General features: G+C 39.7%; 1 protein-coding gene and 1 pseudogene across 2 annotated transcripts in view; both read left to right on the forward strand.

Annotated features, from left to right (window-relative positions):
- Window positions 1-23068, forward strand: part of RRAGB (Ras related GTP binding B) — a 42129-nt gene that overhangs the window by 15217 nt on the left and 3844 nt on the right. For both annotated transcript variants that reach the window (XM_054565746.1, XM_054565747.1), the window contains 3 exons: window positions 17721-17943; window positions 20382-20477; window positions 22644-22766. In XM_054565746.1, the coding sequence (XP_054421721.1) occupies window positions 17721-17943; window positions 20382-20477; window positions 22644-22766 (442 nt within the window). The remainder of the gene's footprint in view (window positions 1-17720; window positions 17944-20381; window positions 20478-22643; window positions 22767-23068) is intronic.
- On the forward strand, window positions 1214-1846 carry LOC129064608 (60S ribosomal protein L9-like; annotated as a pseudogene).

Genomic DNA, 23068 nt, shown 5'->3' on the forward strand with positions numbered 1-23068 from the left:
TACAGTAGATGGCTTTGTAGCCATACAATGTGCAAAGCACTGGTCAGGCATCTTCACTGTCTCTCCCTCCAGTGCTCAGGCTCCCTAGGACTTTCCCCAAAGTAAGAAGGTCTCCCCCTTCTTGGCAGATGAACACAGGTCCAGGTCTTGTCCTCCCCCACCACCCGTCACCCAAGACTAGACAGACACCCTACAAGGAGAGAGGACTCCACGGGCCTAAGATCAAAAGCTCCAAAGAGCAGGAAGTGTGGACTTAGCCACCTGTTGGTGGCAGAAGCTGCCATTCTAGAAGGGGAAGGGATGGTTAGGGCCTCAAGTTGGGCTCTTGCTGGGCCAACAAAGCAGTCAGTCTAATCTTTGTTTTACATTACAGCTTCGTTCCCGAACATGACCATCCTATCCCCCACCCTCTGGCTGTTCAAGGACTTTGATGACATCCCTCTAGGTTCTCAGGGTGTAATAGGAGCAAGTCACTGTCCACTTTCTCACCTCGATTCCATCTCTTCCCTTGCTCCACCCACTCTGGCAGGCCCAACTCAGCAAATTGAGCATGAAAGGGCCTTGGCCTTAATTTTCTTTCTGCATTGCGGCTATAAAGAGAGTTTTTAAAAAAAGAAAAAACCAAAAGGTATATCTTAATGAGGGAAGACATGCAGTGAGGCCAGACTAAGCCCTGCTGGGCACAAGCCCTCCACTTTATGAGAACAAATGCTTTTAACGCAGCCCTGTTACCATGGTGATTACCAAGTCTCAGCTTACTGAGGTGGCATTGCAAACCTGTGGGGAAAGAACAGGTTATTCAATAAATGATGCAGGAACATTTGCTTAGCTATTTGAAAAAAATAAAATTAGCTCTTTCTTTCATACCATACTCCAGTATAACTTTCAGAGGATTTAAAGAATTAAATGTAAAAAGGGAAGTCATAAAAAATCTAGAAGAACCTGTAGACAAATATTTGATTTTGGGATGAGTAAAGAATTTCTAAACATACAAGCAGTGGAAAAAATAAGAAAGAATAAGAGAATTTAACACAAAAAAGTTTTAATCTGTATATTTGAAAGAGCCATTTAATTAAATTTATTGGGGAACTAAAAAGGCACAAAATATGACAAAGGGTTAACACCCCTATTATATAAAAAGCAATTATAAAGAAATGAAAATAAACATTCCAATAGAAAAATGGCTAAACTCTCTGCTGCATCTACTGCAAGGATGAACACCATTCTCAGCAATCAGACTGTTGACATTCTGGAAAATGTTGACATCACTTTGAAGGGACGCACAGCTACTATGAAGGACCCCAGAGGCATCCTGAGGAGGGACTTAAATGACATCAAGGTAGAATTCAGTATCCTTGGAAAGAAAAAGAAGAGGCTCCAGGTTGACAAATGGTGGGGCAATAGAAAGGCACTGGTCACCGTTTACATTATTTGCAGTCATGTACAGAACATGATCAAGGATGTTACCCTGGGCTGTGGTTACAAGATGAGGTCTGTGTACACTCACTTCCCCATCAATGTTGTTAAACAGAGGGATAGTCTTTTGTGGAAATCTGAAATTTCTTGGGCGAAAAATACATCCACAGGGTTCAGATGAGGTCAGGCATTTCTTGTCTAGTATCTCAAGCAACATTGACCTTGTATCAAATTTAGCTGCTTTGATTCAGCAAGCTGCAACAGTTAAAAACAAGGGTATCAGGAAATTTTTGGATGGTATCTATGTCTCTGCAAAAGGAACAGTTCAGCAGGCTGATGAATGAGATCTAAGTTGTCTGGCTGTGGAAACAGCAATGTGCCAAGTGATTCTTCAGACTTATTTGTGATATTTAAAGATGCAATAAAACCCACATACAGATTTGAGGGAAAAGAAAAAATTGCCTAAAGGAAATGTATAAAAGAAGAAATAAAAATATGCAGTGAACATTTAAAAATATTTAGCTTCATTGGTAAAAAAAAAAAAGATATTTCAGATCAATGGGGAAAATAAGGCTTATTCAACAAATAAAGTGCATGGACCACTATTACTTGAAATAAAACAAATATAGAGCCCTGTCTCACACATTATACAAAAAATATTCAGGTGAGTTAAAAATCAGTATGTAAGATCTAAGGAGATTTTGGAGAAAATGTAAAATAATACTTTTCTTACCCTGAAGTAACATATTCAAACCCAGAGGATATAAAGTAAAAATAAAGTAAAATATTCAAACTCAGAAGCTATAAAGTAGAATAAAGTAAAATGTTTAACTTAAATGTAAAACATTTAAGGCTATATGGTAATATACATATAAAAAAAGTTAAAGCACAAGTAATAGAACAGGAAAGTATTTGCAACGCATCTAAAAAAAGGTTAATAGTTTGTGTGTGTTTTTTTTTAGGGAAAAAATTCTACAAACATTTAGTCAAAAAATGGATAAAGAATACCAAAAAGTCATTTAAAGCTTTTTAAAAATAATAGAAATAGGCAAGAAATATACAAGAAGAGGTTTAGTTTCAACAAATAATAAAGTAACAAAATAATACGTCATTGTCACAATCAGATTAGTATGTATTAAAAACATTAGTAATATCAAGTATTGGTGACTGAAAGGAACTGGGTATTCATAGACTCTTCATCTTAAAGCAGTCCCTTTAGCATATCTTGCAGTGCTGGTTTGGTGGAGGTGTATTCTTTTAGCTGTCTTTTCTCTGGGAAACTACTTATCGCCTTCCATTTAAATTGAGAGCTTTGCTGGGTAGAGTAGTCTTGGTTGCAGGCCTTTGCTTTTCATAACTTGGAATACTTCTTGCCATTCCTTTCTGGATTATACTGTTTCTGCTGAGAAATCAACTCTTAGCCGTATCAAGGCTCCCTTGTATGTTACTACCTGTTTTTCTCGCTGCCTTTAGGATTCTCTGTTTGTCTTTGATATTTGCCATTTTAATGATGATATGTTTTGGAGTGGGCCTCATTGGGTTCCTCTTGAATGTGACCCTCTGTGCTTCCTGGACTTGTGTGACTTTTTGTCTACTCAAATTAGGAAAGTTTTCCATCATTACTTTTTCAAACAGGTTCTCTATCCCTTCCTCCTCCTCCTCCTCTTCTGGTATCCCTATTATATGGATATTATTATGTTATAGGTTGTCCTACATTTCCCTCAATGCCTCTTCATTCTTTCTGAGTCTTTTTTCATTTTCTTACTCTTTCTGGGAGCTTTTTTCTACCTTATCCTTCAGCTCGCTGATTTGATCATCTGCTTCATCTAGCCTGCTTTTGATTCCTTCTATTGTGTTCCTAAATTCAGAAATGGTATTCTTCATTTCCTCTTGTCTCATATCAATAGTTTCTATGTCCTTTTTCATGCTGCTGTAGTTTGCCGTAAGTTCCTTGTAGTTTCCCTGTAGTTTTTGTAATTCTCTCTGAGCTCACTGAGCTTCCTTAGAACTGTTGTTTTGAACTCAATATCTGATAGTTTACTTGTCTCTTTTTCATTTAGTTCCGTTTCTGGGGTTCCTCTTTTCCCTTAATTGGGGGATGTTTCTTTAAATTCCCATTTGTGAGACACTGCTTTTTTGCTTCTGCTTCTAAAATTGATCTGTCTTGATTTCCTGACTTTGTGGTTTGAACCTCTATGGTAGGAGACCACTGTTTTTTCTTTCTGGATCTGCCTCTGCTGATGTCAGATATTGACCTAGTCTGATCTTAAGCAGTCTTCGAGACTTCCAGGAATCTACTGTCTGTGGCTGTCTCCTTCAGCTGTTGATCTAGTCACTCTGCACTAAGCAGGTGGCTTAGACACCACAGGGCAGGGCAGAGTCCCTCCTGGGGGGCCTGCTTATTGTGTCCTCTCACACTGTTGCCGCTCAGGGGAGTGGTCTGCCTGAGGAATATGGCTGCTGCTGCATGGGGGATGAGTCAGCACAGGGATCCTGGTGGCCACTCTCTCAGTTCTCTCCCCAAAGCCTCCTTCCCCAGTCTCTCCTCAGGCATCTCCAGCCCACTCTGCCCCTGCCTTTGCCGGAGTCCAGGGTTAGTGGCTGCAAATAAAAAGGTATGTGTTGGCCCTTTAAACAGCTCTTTCTGTCTCCAGCCACCTGTCTCTGGCAGAGAGCAACCCTGCCTCTTTTCACAGCTGGCTGCTATCTGTGTACTTTTTGGGCTCTGGTGCTGTAGGCTGGAGATGCCCACTTATGGTTTAGACCATGCTCATCCCGGGGATCCAACTGGCCGTTTCAACATCCTTCTGGTGCTGCCGAACCCGTGGGTGCCCCATCCGCCTTCTTGGGTCTCTGCCACACTCCTTATCAGTTAGGTTGTGCTAATGCTGATTCTTCTGTCTGTCTGAGGTTATAAAGCTCCTCTCTCACTATTGTTCAGTTGTTTGTTCCAAGTGATTTCTCCACAATTTGGTTGTAATTCCAGATTGGTCCTGGGAGGAGGTCAGTGTGTCTTCCCCTCACTCTGCCATCTTGATTCTCTCTTCTTTGTGGTTTTAATTTGCATCTCTGTGATGATTAGTGACGTTGACTATCTTTTCATATGTCTGTTGGCCATTTGCATGTCCTCTTTGGAGAAGTGTCTATTTAGATCATTTGCCCATTTTTTAATTGGGTTGTATGTGTATTTGGTGTTGATTAACCCCTTATCAGATGTATTGGTGACTATGTTCTCCCGGTCAGTGGGTTATCTTTTGGGGTTTTTTTTGGTTGATTTCCTTTTCCACACAGAAACTTTGTGAATTTGATGTAGGTCTAGTTGTTTATCTTTTCTTTTGTTTCCCTTGCCTGAGGAGATATATCTGAAAAAATATTGCTATGAGCAATGGGTGATATTTTACTGCCTGTTTCCTTCCAGGAATTTTATAGTTTTGAGTCTAACATTTAAGTCTTTAATCCACTTAGAATTTATTCTTGTGTGTGGCATAGGAAGGTGGTCTAGTTTCATTTTTCTGCATATGTCCAATATTCCTAATGATTTATTGGATAAACTGTCATTAGCCCATTTTATGTGCTTATTTCCTCTGTTGAATATTAATCAACTATAAAAGTGTGGGTTTATTTCTGGACAGTGTTCTGTTCCATTGATCTATGTGTCTGTTTTTATGCCAGTACCATGCTATTTTGATAACTACAACCTTAGTATAGTTTGATATTAGGTAGTGTGATTCCTCCAACTTGTTCTTCTTTCTCGAGATTGCTGTTGGTATTCAGAGCCTTTTGTGTTTTCATGGAAATTTTTGAAATATCTGGTCTAGGTCTGTGAAATACGTCATTGGTATCTTGATAGTAATTGTACTGAATCTATAGATTGCTATGGGTAGTGTGGGCATTTTAATGATGTTAATTCTTCCTGTCCGTGAACACGGTATATGCTTCCAATTATATGTGTCGTCTTCAGTTTCTTTCTTCAGTGTCTTCTAATTTTCCAAGTTCAGGTCTTTGACATCTTTGGTTAGTTTCATTCCTAGGTATTTTATTATTTTTCAAGCAGTTGTGAATAGGGTTGTTTTCTTAATTCTCCTTTCTGGTAGTTCACTATTGGCATATAAAAATGCAGCTGATTTTTTAATATTAATTTTGATAAAATCCAGCACCCATTTATAATAAAAATTATTATAATTTTTACTGCTACTTTACTGAATTCCTTTATCATTTCTAGTAGTTTCTTGGTGGAATCTTTAGTATTCTCTATGTATAGTATCATGTTATCTGCAAATAAAGACGGTTTTATTTCTTCCTTTCCAATTTGGATGCCTTTTTAAAAAGATTTTATTTATTTATTTTTAGATAGGAGAGGGGAGGGAGAAAGAGAGGGAGAGAAACATCAGTGTGTGGTTGCTAATTGCGCACCCCCCGCCACTGGGGGAACTGGCCCACAACTGAGGCATGTGCCCTAGACCGGGAATCAAATGTGCTACCCTTTGGTTCACAGGCTAGCACTCAATCCCACTGAGCTACACAGGCCAGGACAGATGCCTTTTATTTCTTCTCCTCTGATTACTATGGCTAGGACTTCCAGTACTATGTTGAATAAGAGAAGTTAAAGTGGACACCTGTCTTGTTCCCCATTTTAAGGGGAACCTTTACAGTTTTTGCTCATTGTGTATGAAGCCGACCATGGATTTGTCACATATAGCCTTTATTGTGTTTAGGAATGTTCCCTGTACTCCCACTTTGTTGAGAATTTTTATTATAAATGGGTACTAGATTTTATCAAATGCTTTTCCTTCATCTCTCGATATGATCATGTGGTTGTCTTTCATTTTGATTATGTGGTGTAGCATACTTATTGATTTGCAAATGTTGTACCAACCCTGCATTCTCAGAATAAGTCCCAGCTAATCATAGTGTATCATCTTTTTTGATGCATGGCTGTATTTGATATGCTAATATGTTGTTGAGGATTTTAGCATCTATGTTTATCATGGATATTGGCCTATAATCATCTTTTTTTAAATGTCTTTATCTGTTTTGGGAATTAGAATAATGATGGTCTCAAAAAATGAGCGTCACTAATTATCATTCCCTCATCTTGAATTTTTTGAGATAGTTTGAGAAATAGAGGTGTTGGCTCTTCTCGGAATGTTTGATGAAATTCATGTGAAGCCATCTGTTCAAGGCCTTTTGTTTGTTGGGGTTTTTGATTACTGCTTCAATTTCACTAGGTGTAATCTGTCTATTCAGATTTTCTGATTCTTCCTGATTTAGTTTTGGAACATTGTATGTTTTTAAGAACTTATCCATTTAGTCTAGGTTGTCCAATTTGTTGGCATATTGTTGTTCATATTTTCTTAAAATTCTTTGTATTTCTTTGGTATCAGTTGTTATTTCTCCTCTTTCCTTTCTGATTTTATTTATTTGGGTCTTCTCTCTTTTTTCTTGAGGTGTCTGGTCAGAGGTTTGTCAGTTTTGTTTATTTTTTCAATAACCAGCTCTTGGATTCATCAATCTTTTGTGTCATTTTTAAAAACTCTATTTCATTTATTTCTTCTCTGATCTTTATTATTTCCTTCCTTCTACTCACTTTGGCCTTTGTTTATTGTTCTTTTGCAAGTTCCCTTACATATAAATTTTTTTTTTTACATAATACTTAAAAACATTTCTTTCTGTTCTTCAAGGACAGTTGTCTCCATTTTCCCACCACACTTTCCCCTGCCCTACCAACTCCCACCTCCCACCCTTAATCCTACCCCACTTTGACTTTGTCCATGGGACCTTTATACATGTTCCTTAACAACCCTTTCTTTTATTTCCCCTATTTATATAAACATATAAATTGTTTTTTTTAATTTATTTACTCTTTAAATACATTTGACTCTGCCTCCCTCCCAACACTTTCCCTTGCCCCCTCCCTCCTTCCCTCCCTCAGCTCTTCCCCTTTGGTTTTGTCCATGAGTCCTTGCTATATGTTCCTTGACTTTCCCCATCCCTTCCTTTTCCCAGCCTCCTCTCCCACCTTCCCTTTTGTCTCTGTTGATTTCTTTTCCTTTCAGTGTTGCTGGTCTTATTTTCCTTGCATCTTTGTATTGTTGGTTAGGTTCCACTTATAGGTGAGATCATATGGTATTTGTCTTTCGCCCCCTGGCTTATTTCGCTTAGCATAATGCTCTCCAGTTCCATCCATGCTGTCGCGAAGTTTAGTAGTTCTTTTTTTCTTTCTGCTGCGTGATATTCCATTGTGTATATGTACCATTACTTTTTGATCCAATCATCTACTGAGGGGCATTTAGGTTGCTTTCAACGCTTGGCTATTGTAAATTGTGCTGCTATGAACATTGGGGTGCATAGGTTCTTTTGTATTGGCGTTTTGGTGTTTTTAGGGTATAGTCCCAGCAGGGGAATCGCTGGATCAAAAGGCAGTTCCATTTTCACCTTTTTGAGGAAATTCCACACTGCTTTCCACAGTGGCTGCACCAGTCTTCATTCCCACCAACAGTGTACTAGGGTTCCCTTTTCTCCACAGCCTCGCCAGCACCTGTCGTTTGTGGATCTGTTTATGATGGCCATTCTGACCGGTGTGAGGTGGTACCTCATGGTGGTTTTGATCTGCATTTCTCTGATGGCTAGTGATGCTGAGCATCCTTTCAAATGCCTCTGGGCCCTCTGTATCTCTTCCTTAGAAAAGCATCTGCCCAGGTCCTTTGCCCATTTTTTGATTGGATCGTTTGTCTTCTTGGAGTGGAGTCGAGTGAGTTCTTTATATGTCTTGGAGATCAAACCTCTATCTGATGTATCATCAGCAAATATATTTTCCCATAGGGTTGGCTCCCTTTTCATTTTGCTAATGTTTTCTTTCGCCGTGCAGAAGCTTCTTATTTTTATGAGGTCCCACTTGTTTATTCTTTCCTTTATGTCCCTTGCTTTAGGAGATATATCAGTGAAAAAATTGCTGCGTGGGATATCTGAGAGTTTCCTGCCAATGTTCTCCTCTAGGACTTTGATGGTGTTGCGACTTATATTTAAGTCTTTTATCCATCTTGAGTTTATTTTTGTGTATGGTGTCAGCTGATGATCCAATTTCAATTTTTTGCATGGAGCCGTCCAGCTGTCCCAACACCATTTGTTGAAGAGGCTGTTATTGCTCCATTTTATGCTTCTGCCGCCTTTGTCAATTATTAGATGTCCATAGAGACCTGGGCTTCTTTCTGGGCTTTCTATTCTGTTCCACTGGTCTATGGGTCTGTTCTTGTGCCAGTACCAGATGTTTTGAGTATGGTGGCTTTGTAGTAGAGTTTGATGTCCGGTATTGTGATCCCTCCTTCTTTGTATTTCTTTCTCAAAATTGCTGAGGCTATTCGGGGTCATTTATGGTTCCATATAAATTTTTGAAATGTCTGTTCTATTTCTGTGAAATACGTCATTGGTATCTTAATAGGGATTGCGTTGAATCTATAAATTGCTTTTGGTAGTATGGACATTTTGATGATATTAATTCTTCAAATCCATGAGCACGGTATATGCTTCCATTTATTTGTGTCTTCCTTCATTTCTTTCTTCAATGTTGCATAGTTTTCTGCACACAGGTCTTTTACCTCCTTGGTTAAATTTATTCCTAAGTACTTTATATTTCCTGTTACTATAGCAAATGGGACTTTTTTTTTTCTGATGTCTTCTTCTTTTATTTCATTGCTGTTGTACAAAAATGCCTTTGATTTCTGAATATTGACTTTGTATCCTGCTGTTTTGCCAAATTCACTTATTAGATTGAGTAGTTTTTTTTTTTTGGTAGAGTCTACAGGGTTCTCTATGTACACTATCATGTCATCTGCAAACAATGATAGCTTTACTTCCTCCTTTCCCATTTGGATGCCTTTTATCTCTTTCTCTTGTCTGACCACTGTGGCTAGGACTTCCAATACGATGTTGAAAAGAAGCGGTGAGAGTGGATATCCTTGTCGTGTTCCTGATCTTGGTGGGAAAGCTTTCAGTTTTTGCCCGTTGAGTATGATATTAGCTGTAGGTTTTTCATTTTTGGCCTTTATTATGTTGAGGAATGCCCCATTTATTCCCATTTTGCTGAGTGTTTTGATCATAAATGGGTGCTGTACCTTATCAAATGCTTTTTCTGCATCTATCGAGATGATCATGTGGTTTTTGTCTTTTCTTTTATTTATGTGATGTATCACGTTTACTGATTTGCGTATATTGAACCATCCCTGCATGCCTGGGATGAATCCCACTTGATCGTGGTGGATAATCTTTTGAATGTATTGGTGCATGCAGTTTGCCAATATTTTGTTGAGGATTTTTGCATCTATGTTCATCAGTGAAATTGGCCTGTACTTTTCTTTCTTTGTAGGGTCTTTATCTGGTTTTGGGATCAGGGTGATGTTGGCCTCATAGAAGGAGTCTGGGAGTCTTCCCTCCTCTCGGATTTTTTGGAATAGTCTGAGAAGGACAGGAGTTAGCTCTTCCTTAAATGTTTTGTAAAATTCTCCTGGGAAACCTTCTGGCCCTGGGCTTTGTTGTGCTGGGAGTTTCTTGATTACTGCTTCAATTTCCCCAGCTGTTGTTGGTCTTTCCAAGCTTTCTGTTTCTTCCTCCTTCAGTGTTGGAAGATTATACTTTTCTAGAAATTTGTCCATTTCATCAAGATTTTCAAATTTCTTGGCATATCATTGTTCATAATAGTTTCTGATGATCATTTGTATTTCTGTGGTATCCGTTGTTATTTCTCCTCTTTCATTTCTGATATTATTAATTTGGGTCCTCTCCCTTTTCTTCTTGATGAGTCTGCTTAAAGGCTTGTCAATTTTATTTATATTTTCAAAGAACCAGCTTCTGGATTGGTTGATCCTTTGAATTGTTCTTTTTGTCTCTATGTCATTCAGTTCTGCTCTAATCTTGACTATTTCCTTCCTTCTACTTGCTCAGGGATTTATTTGTTGTTGTTTCTCCAGTTCATGAAGTTGTAGTGTTAGTTCTTTTATTTGAAATGTTTCTATCTTTTTTAGGTAAGCCTATATTGCTATGAACTTCCCTCTCAGGACTGCCTTTGCTGTGTCCCATAGGTTTTGGACACTTGTCTGTTTATTTTCATTTGTTTCCAGAAATTTTTTGATTTCTTCTCTTATCTCATTATTGACCGATTCATTGTTTAATAGTGTACTGTTCAGTCTCCATGAGTTTGCAAGTTTTTGAAGTTTCTCTTTGAGGTTGATTTCGAGTTTCAAGGCCTTGTGGTCCGATAAAAAGTTTGGTATTATTTCAATTTTCCTGAATTTGCTGAGGCCTGCTTTGTGTCCTACCATGTGGTCTATCTTTGAAAAACTGCCATGAGCATTAGAAAAGAATGTGTATTTTTCTTCTTTGGGATGTAAGGTTCTATATATGTCAATTAAGTCTCTTTGATTCAGTGTGGTATTCAGCACCACGATATGTTTATTAATGTTTTGTTTGGAAGATCTGTCCATTTTTGACAGTGGGGTGTTGAAATCCCCTACTATCAGTGTGTTGCTGTCTATATCTTTTTTGAAGTCATCCAACAATTTCCTTATAAACTTGGGGGCTCCTATATTGGGAGCATATAAGTTTACAATGTTGATGTCTTCTTGATAGATTCTTCCTTTAAGTATGATAAAGTGCCCCTCTGGGTCTCTTTTTATGGCCTTTGTTTTGAAATCTACTTTGTCTGATACAAGTATGGCAACGCCAGCCTTTTTCTCATGCCCATTTGCTTGAAATATTTTTTTTCCATCCCTTTACATTCAACCTGTGTAGGTCTCTTGAGCTGAGGTGGGTCTCTTGCAGGCAGCATATGTGTGGGTCATGTTTTCTTATCCATTCAGCTACTCTGTGTCTTTTGATTGGGGCATTTAGTCCATTCACATTGAGAGATATTACTGGTAGAAACTTACTCATCTTTTCTCTTTGTACCTATGTTCCTCTCTGTCTCATTCTTTTCCTTCATCTGCTTAAACCAGTCCCCTTAGCATATGTTGGAGTGCTGATTTGGTAGAGATGTATTCTTTTAGCCTTCTTTTGTCTGGGAAACTCCGTATTTCTCCTTCTATTTTAATGGAGAGCCAAGCTGGGTAGAGCAGCCTTGGCTGTAGGCCCTTGCTTTTCATGGCTTGTAATATTTGTTGCCATTCCCTTCTGGCTTGTAGTGTTTCTGTTGAGAAGTCAGCTCCTAGGCGTATCGGGGCCCCCTTGTATGTTAGGTTCTCCTTCTCCCTTGCTGCCTTGAGGATTCTCTCTTTGTCTTTGACATTTGCCATTTTAATGATGATGTGTCTTGGAGTGGACCTCCTTGAGTCCCTCTTGAGTGGGGTCCTCTGTGCTTCCTGGATCCACGAGAGCCTTTCTCTCCTCAAATTAGGGAAATTTTCCATCATTACTTTTTGGAGGAGGTTCTCTATCCCTTGCTCCTCTTCTTCTCCTTCTGGTATCCCTATTAATACGGATATCGTTGCGTTTCAGGTTGTCCTGCATTTCCCTAAAGGCCTCTTCATTCTTTTTGAGCCGTTTTTCCATTTCTTGTTCTTTCTGGGAGCTTTTTTTCTACCTTGTCCTCCATCTCACTGATTCGATCCTCGGCTTCACCCAGCCTGCTTTGGATTCCTTCTACTGTGTTCTTCAATTCAGAAATGGTATTCTTCATATCCTCTTGTGTCTTCTTGATAGTTTCTATGTCCTTTTCCAGGCTGATATAGTTTGCTGTAAGATCCTGATAGTTTCTCTGCAGTTTCTCATAGTTCTCTTTGAGCTGGCTGAGCTCATTGAGCTTCCTTAGAACTATTGTTTTGAATTCCATATCTGATAGTTCCCTTGCCTCTATTTCATTTAGCTCTCTCTGTGGGGAGTCCCCTTTTACACTCATTTGGGGGGAACTTCTTTTTCTTCCCATGTTTGTGAGAGTCTGTTAAGTATTTTTGTCCTTTACTTTTCTTTCTGGGCTTGCCTCTGATGATGTCAGTTGTTGACCCTATAGGGCCTTGGGTTGTTTGTTTGAGCCTTTCAGGAGTCTAATGCCTGTGTCTGACTCCTGCTTGGAGCAGCTCTGTGACCCCTTCGGTCAGGGCTGAGCTATTTTTGGGGATCTCTCTGCACTCTCACGTGGGCTCCTTGAGCGCATTCCCAGCGGGCAGGGTCCCCCACCTGCCTGGGCTCACATGTCCTTGCCCCAGACCAGGGGGCTTATTCGCGATCTCGTGTACTCATCTGGCCCCTCTGGCACGCGATCTTCACGGCACTGGTCAGTTTAGTGTCTTCTATTGTGTGTTTTCCCCGCTTTCGGCTCTTTGGGTGCATTGCTTGCCCTCGCCAAATGGGGACTACGGAAATGGGAGGAATTCAGCTCTAGGAGTCTCCGGTTAATCCTGTTTCTGGTCTCTCCTCCAGGGACTCTGGGCAGCTCTAGTAATTTTGTGGGCCGCTCCGCAATCGCGGCGGGCAGGTCAATTTACGCCTGCCCTTGCTGCTCTGCGCACTCCCTGGCAGGCCTTATGGGTGCGAGTCTGTGTGAGGCCTTACCGGCTGGTGCAAGCATTCGCCAACCCGTGTGGGTCACACACACGCTCGCCAACCCTCGCCAGTCACTCGGCGCCAGTGTGCGTGCCAGCTCTGGGTGTTTTGGGGGTTTCTATGTTTGCTTTTCGGCTTTTGGCTCTTTGGGGGTGTGGCCTCTTCCCGCGCAATGGAGACTTCGGCAAGGAGAAGGAGTCAGGACTCCCCGGTTCCTCCTCCCGTTCTTTCCCCAATGCCTCCGTTTCTAGTCTCCCCTTAGGGGCCTCTGGGCAGTTCTGTGACCCCTTCGGCCGAGGATCCAACCCCTGTGCGGACTGCGTTTCAATCGCAGGCCGTCTGGTTCATGCGCGCCCCGCTTATGCCTCTTTGGGGTCGCGCCTTTCCAGCCCACAATGGAGACTACCGAACGGGGAGGGAGTCGGGACTCCCCGGTTCCTCCTCCCCTTCTTTCCCCAGTGCCTCTGTCTCCAGTCTCTCATCAAGGCTCTCCCAGCCAGTCTGCACTCAGCCCCGTAGGTTACACGCTACAAGCTGTGTGCGGAGCGCACAAAAGGCAGGTTAATTGATTCCGTTATGCCTGAGCGAGATGGTAGCTGCAGAGTGGGAAGTGCATTATCACCCGGGCTCCACCGGCCGCCGTGTCATTCTCTTCACAAAGTTTTCCTCACCAGTCTTTTCCCAGGCACCAGCCCACCCTGCTGCTGCCTCTACCCAGCGATCAAGGAGGGTGGCTGCCGCTGCAACTTTTGCGTTTGCCCTTTAAATGTCTTTTTGCATCCCCGGCCAGCTGTCTCTGGCAGAGAGCGCCCCTAAGCTTTTTGGGGTTGCATTTTGTCTGTATTTTCTTGGCTTTAGCTGCTGTAGTTTAGGGGTTCCTGTTTATGATTCAGACTCCATTCTTCTCGGGGGAAGCTAACTGGCCGTTTCAATGTCCCTCTGGTGCCAGTGCCCGTGGCACCCAGCCCACCCTCTCGAGCCTCCACCGCAATTCTCACCCGTTGGGATGTGTGAGAGTAGAATCCACTGTCTGCGGCACCAAGGCTCCTCTCCCACTATCGCTCTACTGCTTTCCAGGTCATTACTCCATTATTTAGTTGCAATTCCAGTTTGGTTTTGGGAGGAGGTCAGCGTGACTCCCATTCACTCCTCCGCCATCTTCTCTCTCCCAACATATAAATTGTTTATATGAGCTTTTTCTTTTTCCTTAAGATAGGCCTTTAATGCTATGAATTTCTCTCATGATTGCTTTCCCTATGTCCTACTGATTTTAGGCTATCATATTCTCATTTTCATTTGTTTCAAGGTATCTTTTGACTTCTTCTTTGATCTCATTGTTGACCCATTCATAGTTTAATAACATTATGTAGCTTCTATATCTTCATGTATTTTTGAGTTTTCATCTTTGGTTGATTTCTAGTTTTATAACATTATTCAGAGAGGATACTTGATATAATTTCAGTCTTCTTAAATTTATTGAGAAGAACACTTATTTTATGTCCTAACATGTAGTCTATCCTAGAAAATGTTCCATGTGCACTGAAAAGAATGCATATTCTGCTGCTTTGAGGTGAAAAGCTCTGTAGCTATGAATTAAATCCACTTGATCTTGTGTGTCTTTGAAGGCCTCTGTCTCCTTGTTGATTTTCTGTCTGGAAGATCTATCCATTGAAGTCAATAGGGTGTTAAAATCTCCTACTATGACTATTTCTGTGGATCTTTCCCTTTATGTCTATCAAGATTTGCTTTACATATTTAGGTGCTCCTATGTTGGGTGCATAAATGTTTACAAGGGTTATATTCTCTTGTTCAGTTGTTCCTTTTATCATTATGTAGTGTCATTAGTCTCATACCATTGCCTTGATTTTAAAGTCTATTTTGTTGGATATGAGTATTAAATCACCAGCATGTTTTTTTTTTCCTTTCCAGTTGCATGAAATATCTTTTTCCATCCCTTTGCTTTTAGTCTGTGTGTATATTTCATTCTGAGCTGGGTCTTTTAGAGACAGCATGTATATGGGTCTTGTTTTCTTACCCATTCAGCTACTCTGTGCCTTTTGATTGGAGCACTTACAGTCATTAACATTGTGATTATTGATACAATGTGTTTATTGATATTTTATTTTTAAACTATTTTTCTCTTTTTTTTCTTTTACTTCATAAAGCAATCCCTTTAACATTTGTTGCAATACTGATTTGGTGTTCATAGACTCAAGCTTTTTATTGCCTGGGAAACTCTTTGTTTCTCCTTCAATTTTAAGTGCTAGGCTTGCTGGGTACAACTAGCCTTCATTATAGGTTCCTGCTTTTCATCACCTTGAATATTTTATGCCATTCCCTTCTGGCCTGAAATGTTTTTATTGAGAAATTAAGATTCTTTCCTTGACTTTAAGCTTTGCCATTTTAATTATGATATGTCTTGGTGTGGGCCTCTTTGGGTCCATCTTGTTTAGGACTCTCTGAGCTTTCTGGACTTGTGTGTCTTTTACCTTCACCAGGTAAGGGAAGTTTTCAGTCTTTATTTCTTCAAATAGGTTCAATCCCTTGCTCACTCTCTTCTCCTTCTGGTATTTCCGTGATGTAGATTTTGTTATACTTCATGTTGTCTCAGAGGCTTCTTAAACTGTCCTCATTTTAAAAAGTTTTTAAAATATTTTATTTATTTATTTATAGAGAGAGGAGAAGGGAGCAAGAAAGAGAGAGAGAAACATCAATGTGTGATTGCCTCTCATGAACCCCCAACTGGGGACCTGGCCCACCACCTAGGCATGTGCCCTGACTGGGAATCAAACCAGCGACCCTTTGGTTCTCAGGCCAGCACTCCATCCACTGAGCCACACCAGCCAGGACTAAAATTGTTTTTTTTTCTTTTTGTTACGCTGCTTCGGTGTTTTTTCCCCCCTTGTCTTCCAAATCACTGACTTGATCTTCTGCTTCATCTAACGTACTGTTTATTCCTTTCAGTGTATTATTTAGTTCAGCTATTGCATTCTTTATTTCTGACTAGTCCTTTTTATATGGTTTTTAAGCCTTTTTTTATGTTGTTGAGTATCTTTATAATCATTTCTATAAACTATCTGATAAATTGCTTGCCTCCTTTTCATTTGGTTCTCCTTCTGGAGAGTTCTCTTGTTCTTTCAGTTGGGGCCTGGTTCTTTGTCTTCCCATCATGGCTGCTTCTTTGTGTTTCTATGCATTAGGTAGATCTGCAAAGACTCTGGTGCAGGCCTGTGTGAGATGCTGCCTGTGACTGGCCCTGTCAACCTGTTTGGAACTATCAGTGATTCACAGCTTGTCGCCCCCTCTGATGGACCTGGGTGTATGCAGAAAGAACCAAGCTGTACACCAAGGCTGGCTTTTACTGGCACTTGGCCTGGAGGAGGGTTAGCTAAAGACTCAGAGCTCCCCAAAAATCTGCCTCCACCTGCACGCTTTCTGTTAGGCTCAATGTCTGGAATAGCCTTCTGTTGTACTCAGCAGCAGAGCTTAAGATCCACAGGGTGGGCAAGAAGGATTCCTGTGGGTGGAACTATTGCTTCCCCTCAGGCTGGTGCTGCTTGCAATGGAGTGCTCTGCCCCAGAAAGATGGCTTCTGCAGATGGGGAATGACTCAGCACAGGGATCCTGGTTGCTGACCCTTCAACTTTCTCCTCAAAGCCACCAACCCCAGACTCTCCTCATGTGCCTCTAGTCTACTCTGCCCTCCTTTTGCTGGCACCCAGGATAAGTGGCTGCAAATGAAATCTTGTGCATTGGCCCTTTAAGAGGCTCTCAGAGTCTTCAGCCGTCTTTCCCTGGTGGACAGAAACTGTTGCTCTTCACAGATGGAGGTTTCCAGTTCTGGTGCTGTAGGCTGGGGAGCCCAGCCTGGAGTTTAGACCTCACACTTCTCAGGGGAATCCCCCTGGCTGCAGAAATGTCCCTGTGGAACTTCTGCTGCCACTCATGGGAGCCCAACCAGCCCTCTTTCGCCTCCTCACTTCCTTCTAGTCTCGTGGTGGTGGTGTTATTTCTTCTGTAAGTGCTTGATTATAAGGCTTCTCTCCAGCTAGTGTTCAGTTCCTTATTCAGGATGATTTTTCTATAATTTAGCTGTAATTCCAGTTCGGTCCTGGGAGGAGGTTAGTGTAGCTTCTACCTACTCTGCTGCCATCTTGGATCTCTTGATTAGTTATTCATCAGTAAATATTCACTGGGCACCTATTCTATGGCAGACTCTCTGCTAAAAACTAGGAAACAATGGCGAACAGTAACAGACATGTTCCTTGCCTTTATGGAACTTTCTGCTTAGGGAAGTGAATACCATTAATTAAAAAACTGATGCAAATGTGTAATGTTACACTTGTAAATATTAAAAAGAACAATGTTTTGGTATAAGGGCCTATGATGACTGGATTTGTTTGTATGGGAGGTCAGGAATGGTTTCTGTGAGAAAGTATGGTTTGAACTAAAATCTAAAGAGATAAGTAGGAGTTAATGAGATGTAGAAGTAATAGCACATGAGACACAATGAATAGCATCTGTAAAGACCCCTTGGTGGATAGACCGTGGGCTATGAGAACCAAGGGCAGGTCAAAGTATGTTTTGAACACAAGGAAAGGGGCCTATGTTGGTGCATGGTGAGGCTCAAGAAGTAAGAAGTTGAGGGCAGACCAATTTGCTATTGTTTGCCCTTTAATTTTAAGCCTTGGAATTATCTTTCACATTGTGTAGATCATAAGTAGAAGTCCTAAACTGAGGACTTGCTTACTACCTAGATTTTTGTTTCTTACTAGACAGGACAACTTCATGGAAAATTATTTCACTAGCCAACGCGACAACATCTTCCGAAATGTGGAGGTTCTGATTTATGTCTTTGATGTGGAGAGCCGCGAACTGGAAAAGGACATGCACTATTATCAATCATGCCTGGAGGCCATTCTGCAGAATTCTCCAGATGCCAAAATCTTTTGCTTGGTGCACAAAATGGATCTGGTACAGGAAGATCAACGGGACCTGGTAAGAAACAGAGAGGATGCTGCAGCAAATGGTGTTTACATGCTTTGTAAACAACTTTTGTAGAGGTATAGGTAAATTTGTGTCATTCTTTTTTTAGGGAAAAAATCTCCACATAAGCTTTCAACATAAAGTTCTGTCATTTGTCTTTTCTAAACACTCTTAAACAAACTGTTGATGGTAAGGGAAATATAGTATTCATTTAAAAAATAATTTTAAGATTAGGTAAGGTACCTGACCATGTCATATCACTAAATATGTTTACTGCCTCTGTTTTACTGTACTTTAGAGCAGGCAGTTACTGTCAAGACTAGAAGCTTTGTTAGGTTGACTTAGGAAACTGTATGCATCCATCCTTTCAAGCACTAGTCACACTGAGTTAGGCACAATGCTAAGTCCTTTATCACTGCACTGATATGGTACCTTTATCTTCTTTTGTAGCATGGGAGTTAGTACATGTAAATTTAAACAAGAAGCAGAAGAGACACAGTAGAAAGGACAAACTTCTAGCTAGTTATGAGACCTCCAAGATTGTCGAGTCACATATATAGTCTAGCTTTAGTTTGACCAACATTAAATAAGAGGATTGGATTTTAAAGTCTAAGCTGAAAGTGATGGGTCTCTATTTTCAAGGATAAACATGAGGAAAGCAGTTTTAGAATATGCTGGTGATATATAACAATATAGTTCTTCTTTGGGTCAGAGCCTAGGAGTCTAAGGATACCCTTTATTCAATTAAAGGATTTTTTTGGTAATAGCTGTGGTCAGGAATACTTTTTTTTTCCATAACTAGTTATAGTATTGCCTCCAGTGTTCCAGCGTTTGGGTATCTTTTTGTGTTTTCTAGGTTAGCTTATAGGCTTTCAAAAACCACTAGATAGAGTTCTGTATTTGATTCTGAAAAAACTACTTTGAGTGTCTAATCTCTTTATTCCTTTCTCCCTCTCCCTCTCTAACTAAGTTTTAATTTTGTTTTAGTTCAGCAGAAAATCCTGTATGTAGCTTGGGACTTGATTGTGAGGGCTTTGATATTGTTTTTGCTGTTGTTTGTTTTCTGTTTTGCTTCCTTTAAAAAAAAATCACTTCATTGCTTGGCTCAGTTTGTAATAGAAAAACTTAGAGTATCCAACAAATGATCTCATCATGGATTTTTTATATCTAATTTTAGTGATCAACTTATTGTTTTCTAAATAATTATACAAATATTTCCCAAGATACATTAATTTTCTTTGTGGGATTTTAAACTTAATTAAGAAAAGTATATTCTGTTTCACTAAAGATTCAGACTTGGAAATTTTGAAGTAAAATTGGCTAGGGTGCTTCCCTAAACATCAATTTCAAGTAAGATAGATGTTTCTCTCTGTGTATTAGTTAGGGTTCCTTAAAGAAACAGAACCAATAAGAAGTGTGTGTATGTAGATAGATTGCTAGTCAGACAGACAGAGGGAAGGAGAGGGGGAAAGAGAGTGATTAAAGGGTTTTAAGGAATTGACTCATGCAATTGTGAGGACTGGCAAGTCTGCAATCTTCGCGGCAGGCCTATAGGCTAAAAAGGCAGGGAAGAGTAGATGTTGCAGCTTGAGTTGTGAGGCAGACTGGAGGCAGTATTCCTTCTTCCTGGGGATGGTGGTTTTTCCCTTTTAAGGCCTTCAACTGATTGCTTAAGTTGCACCTACATCAAGGAGGGGAACCTGCTCTTAAGGCTACTGATTTAGATAGTAACCTTTTCTAAAAAAATAACTTCACAGCAACATCTAAACTAGTGTTTTACCAAACGTTTAGGTACCATGGCCTAGCCAAGTTGATACATGAAATTAATCATCACAATGTGTACATGCACTCACTACACATTCACCCATTCATGAACACTGCGTGTGTGTGTGTGTATTTGTATAAATAGATATTTTCCATATGTTTGTGGGCACATACACAGATAGACATGATGAATAGATTTTTGCATGTCGGGGGGTGTTTGGGGAGTATTACATCTATATAGCCAAATAAATACAGTCCATACAGAATGCATATATGTGTGTGTGAGAGAAGGCTATCTACAAAGGTTACAGTATTTTGATTTTCAAAGTTATGGGGTAGTGATCTTAAAATGGCCCAGATTGTGTGATTTAGAATGTTATATGTGTTTTTTAAGACTACTCTATGTGGTAAATTTTATTTTTTAACATAATTCTCTCATTGAGTACTCAGCACAGCCACCATGGGCCCTGAAGAATTCCAGTAGCTGTTGCACTTCTAGACCTGACCTGACTAGGATGGGATTTGTGCCATCCTAGTTTCTGAAGTAATGTACATACTGAAAAATTCTTCTGAAGAAAGAGGAAATGTTCTCTTTTTAAAATATGCTGAAATAATTATATCTCAGATTTTGCAAAGAAAGAGGAGAGCTGTATATTCTGATCAGTATGTTGGACTTTTAAATTCAGATTTTTAAAGAGCGAGAAGAAGATCTGAGGCGTTTGTCTCGCCCTTTGGAATGTTCTTGTTTCCGAACATCTATCTGGGATGAAACTCTCTATAAGGTGTGTATGTTTCTCTGAGTTCCCTCATTTTAGAGCATGAAAAAAAGCCAGAAGGGTATTACCAAAACTAAAAGATTTAAAATTCTTTCATAGCCATCTAAATATGTTGAATTTTTGAAAAACCTTATAATAAATTGTTTGAGAAATATCAAAATTAACCTTAAGAGATTTTGGTTTTGAGCTTAGAGTGGGTTGATGTACCTACAAACCACACTGAATTAGCCAGTTTGGTCATGATTAATTTGATACTGATCTTCATAACAGCTGAGGTTTCACTGGCTGTCATCCATTTTGACCTCAATGCTGGTCTCATTGCTGACTGTAGCTGTATCAAATATTCAGGTACTTCCACAGAATATATGCTAGTCTGCCTAAGTTTGGATGGCAGTAGAAGAACAATATTTAAGGGAGAGATTGGAGGAGGGAGTCTTAGAATGAGACATGTTATGCCTAGAATTTGGTAGCTTCCACTTTCATGCCAAATGGAGACTAGCGTCAACCAGAAAGATTGTTCCCATTGCTGGAATGGATACCACACTGCTTGCAAGCAGTTGTAGAGGTTACAATAATAGCTGTGTTATGGATGAAGCTGAAATTACCTTTTTGGCACATAGGTTCCTTATTTTGCTTCCTCCCTTTCTCCTACTGATCTAGTGATTTGAAACACTGGCTCCTTTAGGTCCTCCTGTGGTCAGACCTTTTTTTCAGACTGCTTCTGGTATCTATTGACAAGTCTAACTCTGGATGGGAAAACATCCTTCTATGTCACTGGTCGCTACAGCCTCAGTATCAACTGCATCTGACAAGTATCTACAACCAGAAGCACAGAAACCTGATTTACAAAGGAGAAAAATTTTTTAAAATGGACTTTTAAAAAGAGCTATTGCTTTTATATTTTAACTAATTCATTTTTTCTCAATATTATGTTGACCCAGCCTCACTCTATAACAGATAATTTTTGAGATACCTGTCTAGGAAATACTGTTCTAGATTAATTTGGGCCGAATTTCTCTCAAAGCCTTATTCCCAAAGAACAGGTAACCGTGAATAAGGATGGACATGACGCACTGATAAGAACCAACTGCGGTGTGAAGGATGGCAATACATAACACGACCAAAGACATTTGGCTAATCACAACACTGCTGTGAGTGACAATGTCTCTGCTGTGGTTAGCTTTGGTGTCTTCTCCAAGGTAAATTCAGCAGTGACATTAACACCGACCTGGGAACTTGGAACCTGAAACCCCATGCCTGAGTAATAAAACTAATTGAAACAGAGACATGGCACTACTATCTCTTACATAAGTGTTGCATAGAGCTAACTTAAATTTTTATATTAAGTTTTATTCTACAAGCACTCATCACATATCCACTTGATGCTATAGGACACACAAATGACTAAGACCAGGTTCCTGCCCTTTAGTAGGGGAGAGAAGAACATTATACACCTTACCAGACAAATGAGTGTGAGATTGAAGGAAGTATTAAAATGGAAATTCAAATAAAAGCCTTAAGAGAATAGAGGGTGGGTATGGTTAATTTCAAATCTTTTCATTAGTCATACTTCTCTAGATGAAGTCAGTTTTAGGCAAACACACAGTGTACCATTTTAAATTCAGTAATGCATACAGCTGAAAATAAGCCTTTTGGAATGACAATGCCACTAATTTCTCTTATATGTTATCCCATTGAGCGAAGGGGCCATTTGTCTGTGTAACTGATATTTTCACAAAACTGATTCTTAGAAGTATGTTAAATATAGCATTGTTAGGTTCTGATTTTTAGTGCAGTCTGCATTGTTGGATTTAAATATTTGTTGCATGATCGGATTAGAAAGCTGGTTTAGCCCAGGAGTAGATCAGAGTTTTCAACTTTTCCTAAAATAACATGGTGGAATTAAGTTATTTTTTATTTTTAATTATCAATAGAATGAGTTTCTCCAGCATTTTATCAAAAGTGTTTGAAATTTTTAAAAAACTCCAACTGAAAGATAAATATCAAATATTAGCTTTATTTTCTTTGTTTTATATCATATTTGTTATCAGTATTTGGGACTCAGTTATCACCATATTTTTCTGTCCATATGTTGTACTGTACTTACTCATTTGTAAAGGCCTGGAACTGACTACCTGTTAGTAATATTACACCGTGCTTCTCTTCTGTTAGGCTTGGTCCAGCATTGTTTATCAGCTGATTCCCAATGTTCAGCAACTGGAAATGAACCTAAGGAATTTTGCTGAAATTATCGAGGCTGATGAAGTGCTTCTATTTGAGAGAGCTACTTTTCTGGTGAGAGCTTTCTGCTCTGCAGATATACTTCACACTTACCTTCTTTTATTTGGCAACGGAGAACAACATGTTGCCACTTTTAGGAAGAACCTTCTTCCTTCTTGCCATTATGTTAGCATGCCTAGCCTTATTTATGAAATAGCATTGTCAGTTAGTGACCTGAAAGAAATCCTTTGGTTTGTAGCTCTTTAGTTGTTAGTGAAAATTAGATTTTTGTAGGTATGCCTTACTACAGAATTCAGATTATTTCTGCAAATTGTTCATTTATGTTGAACTATCCCTGTTTCCTGTTGAATTTTATT

This window comes from Pteronotus mesoamericanus, unplaced genomic scaffold (assembly GCF_021234165.1).
Source record: "Pteronotus mesoamericanus isolate MK-2021 breed Mesoamerican mustached bat unplaced genomic scaffold, CSHL_Meso_final contig_166, whole genome shotgun sequence".
Taxonomy (NCBI): Eukaryota; Metazoa; Chordata; class Mammalia; order Chiroptera; family Mormoopidae; genus Pteronotus; species Pteronotus mesoamericanus.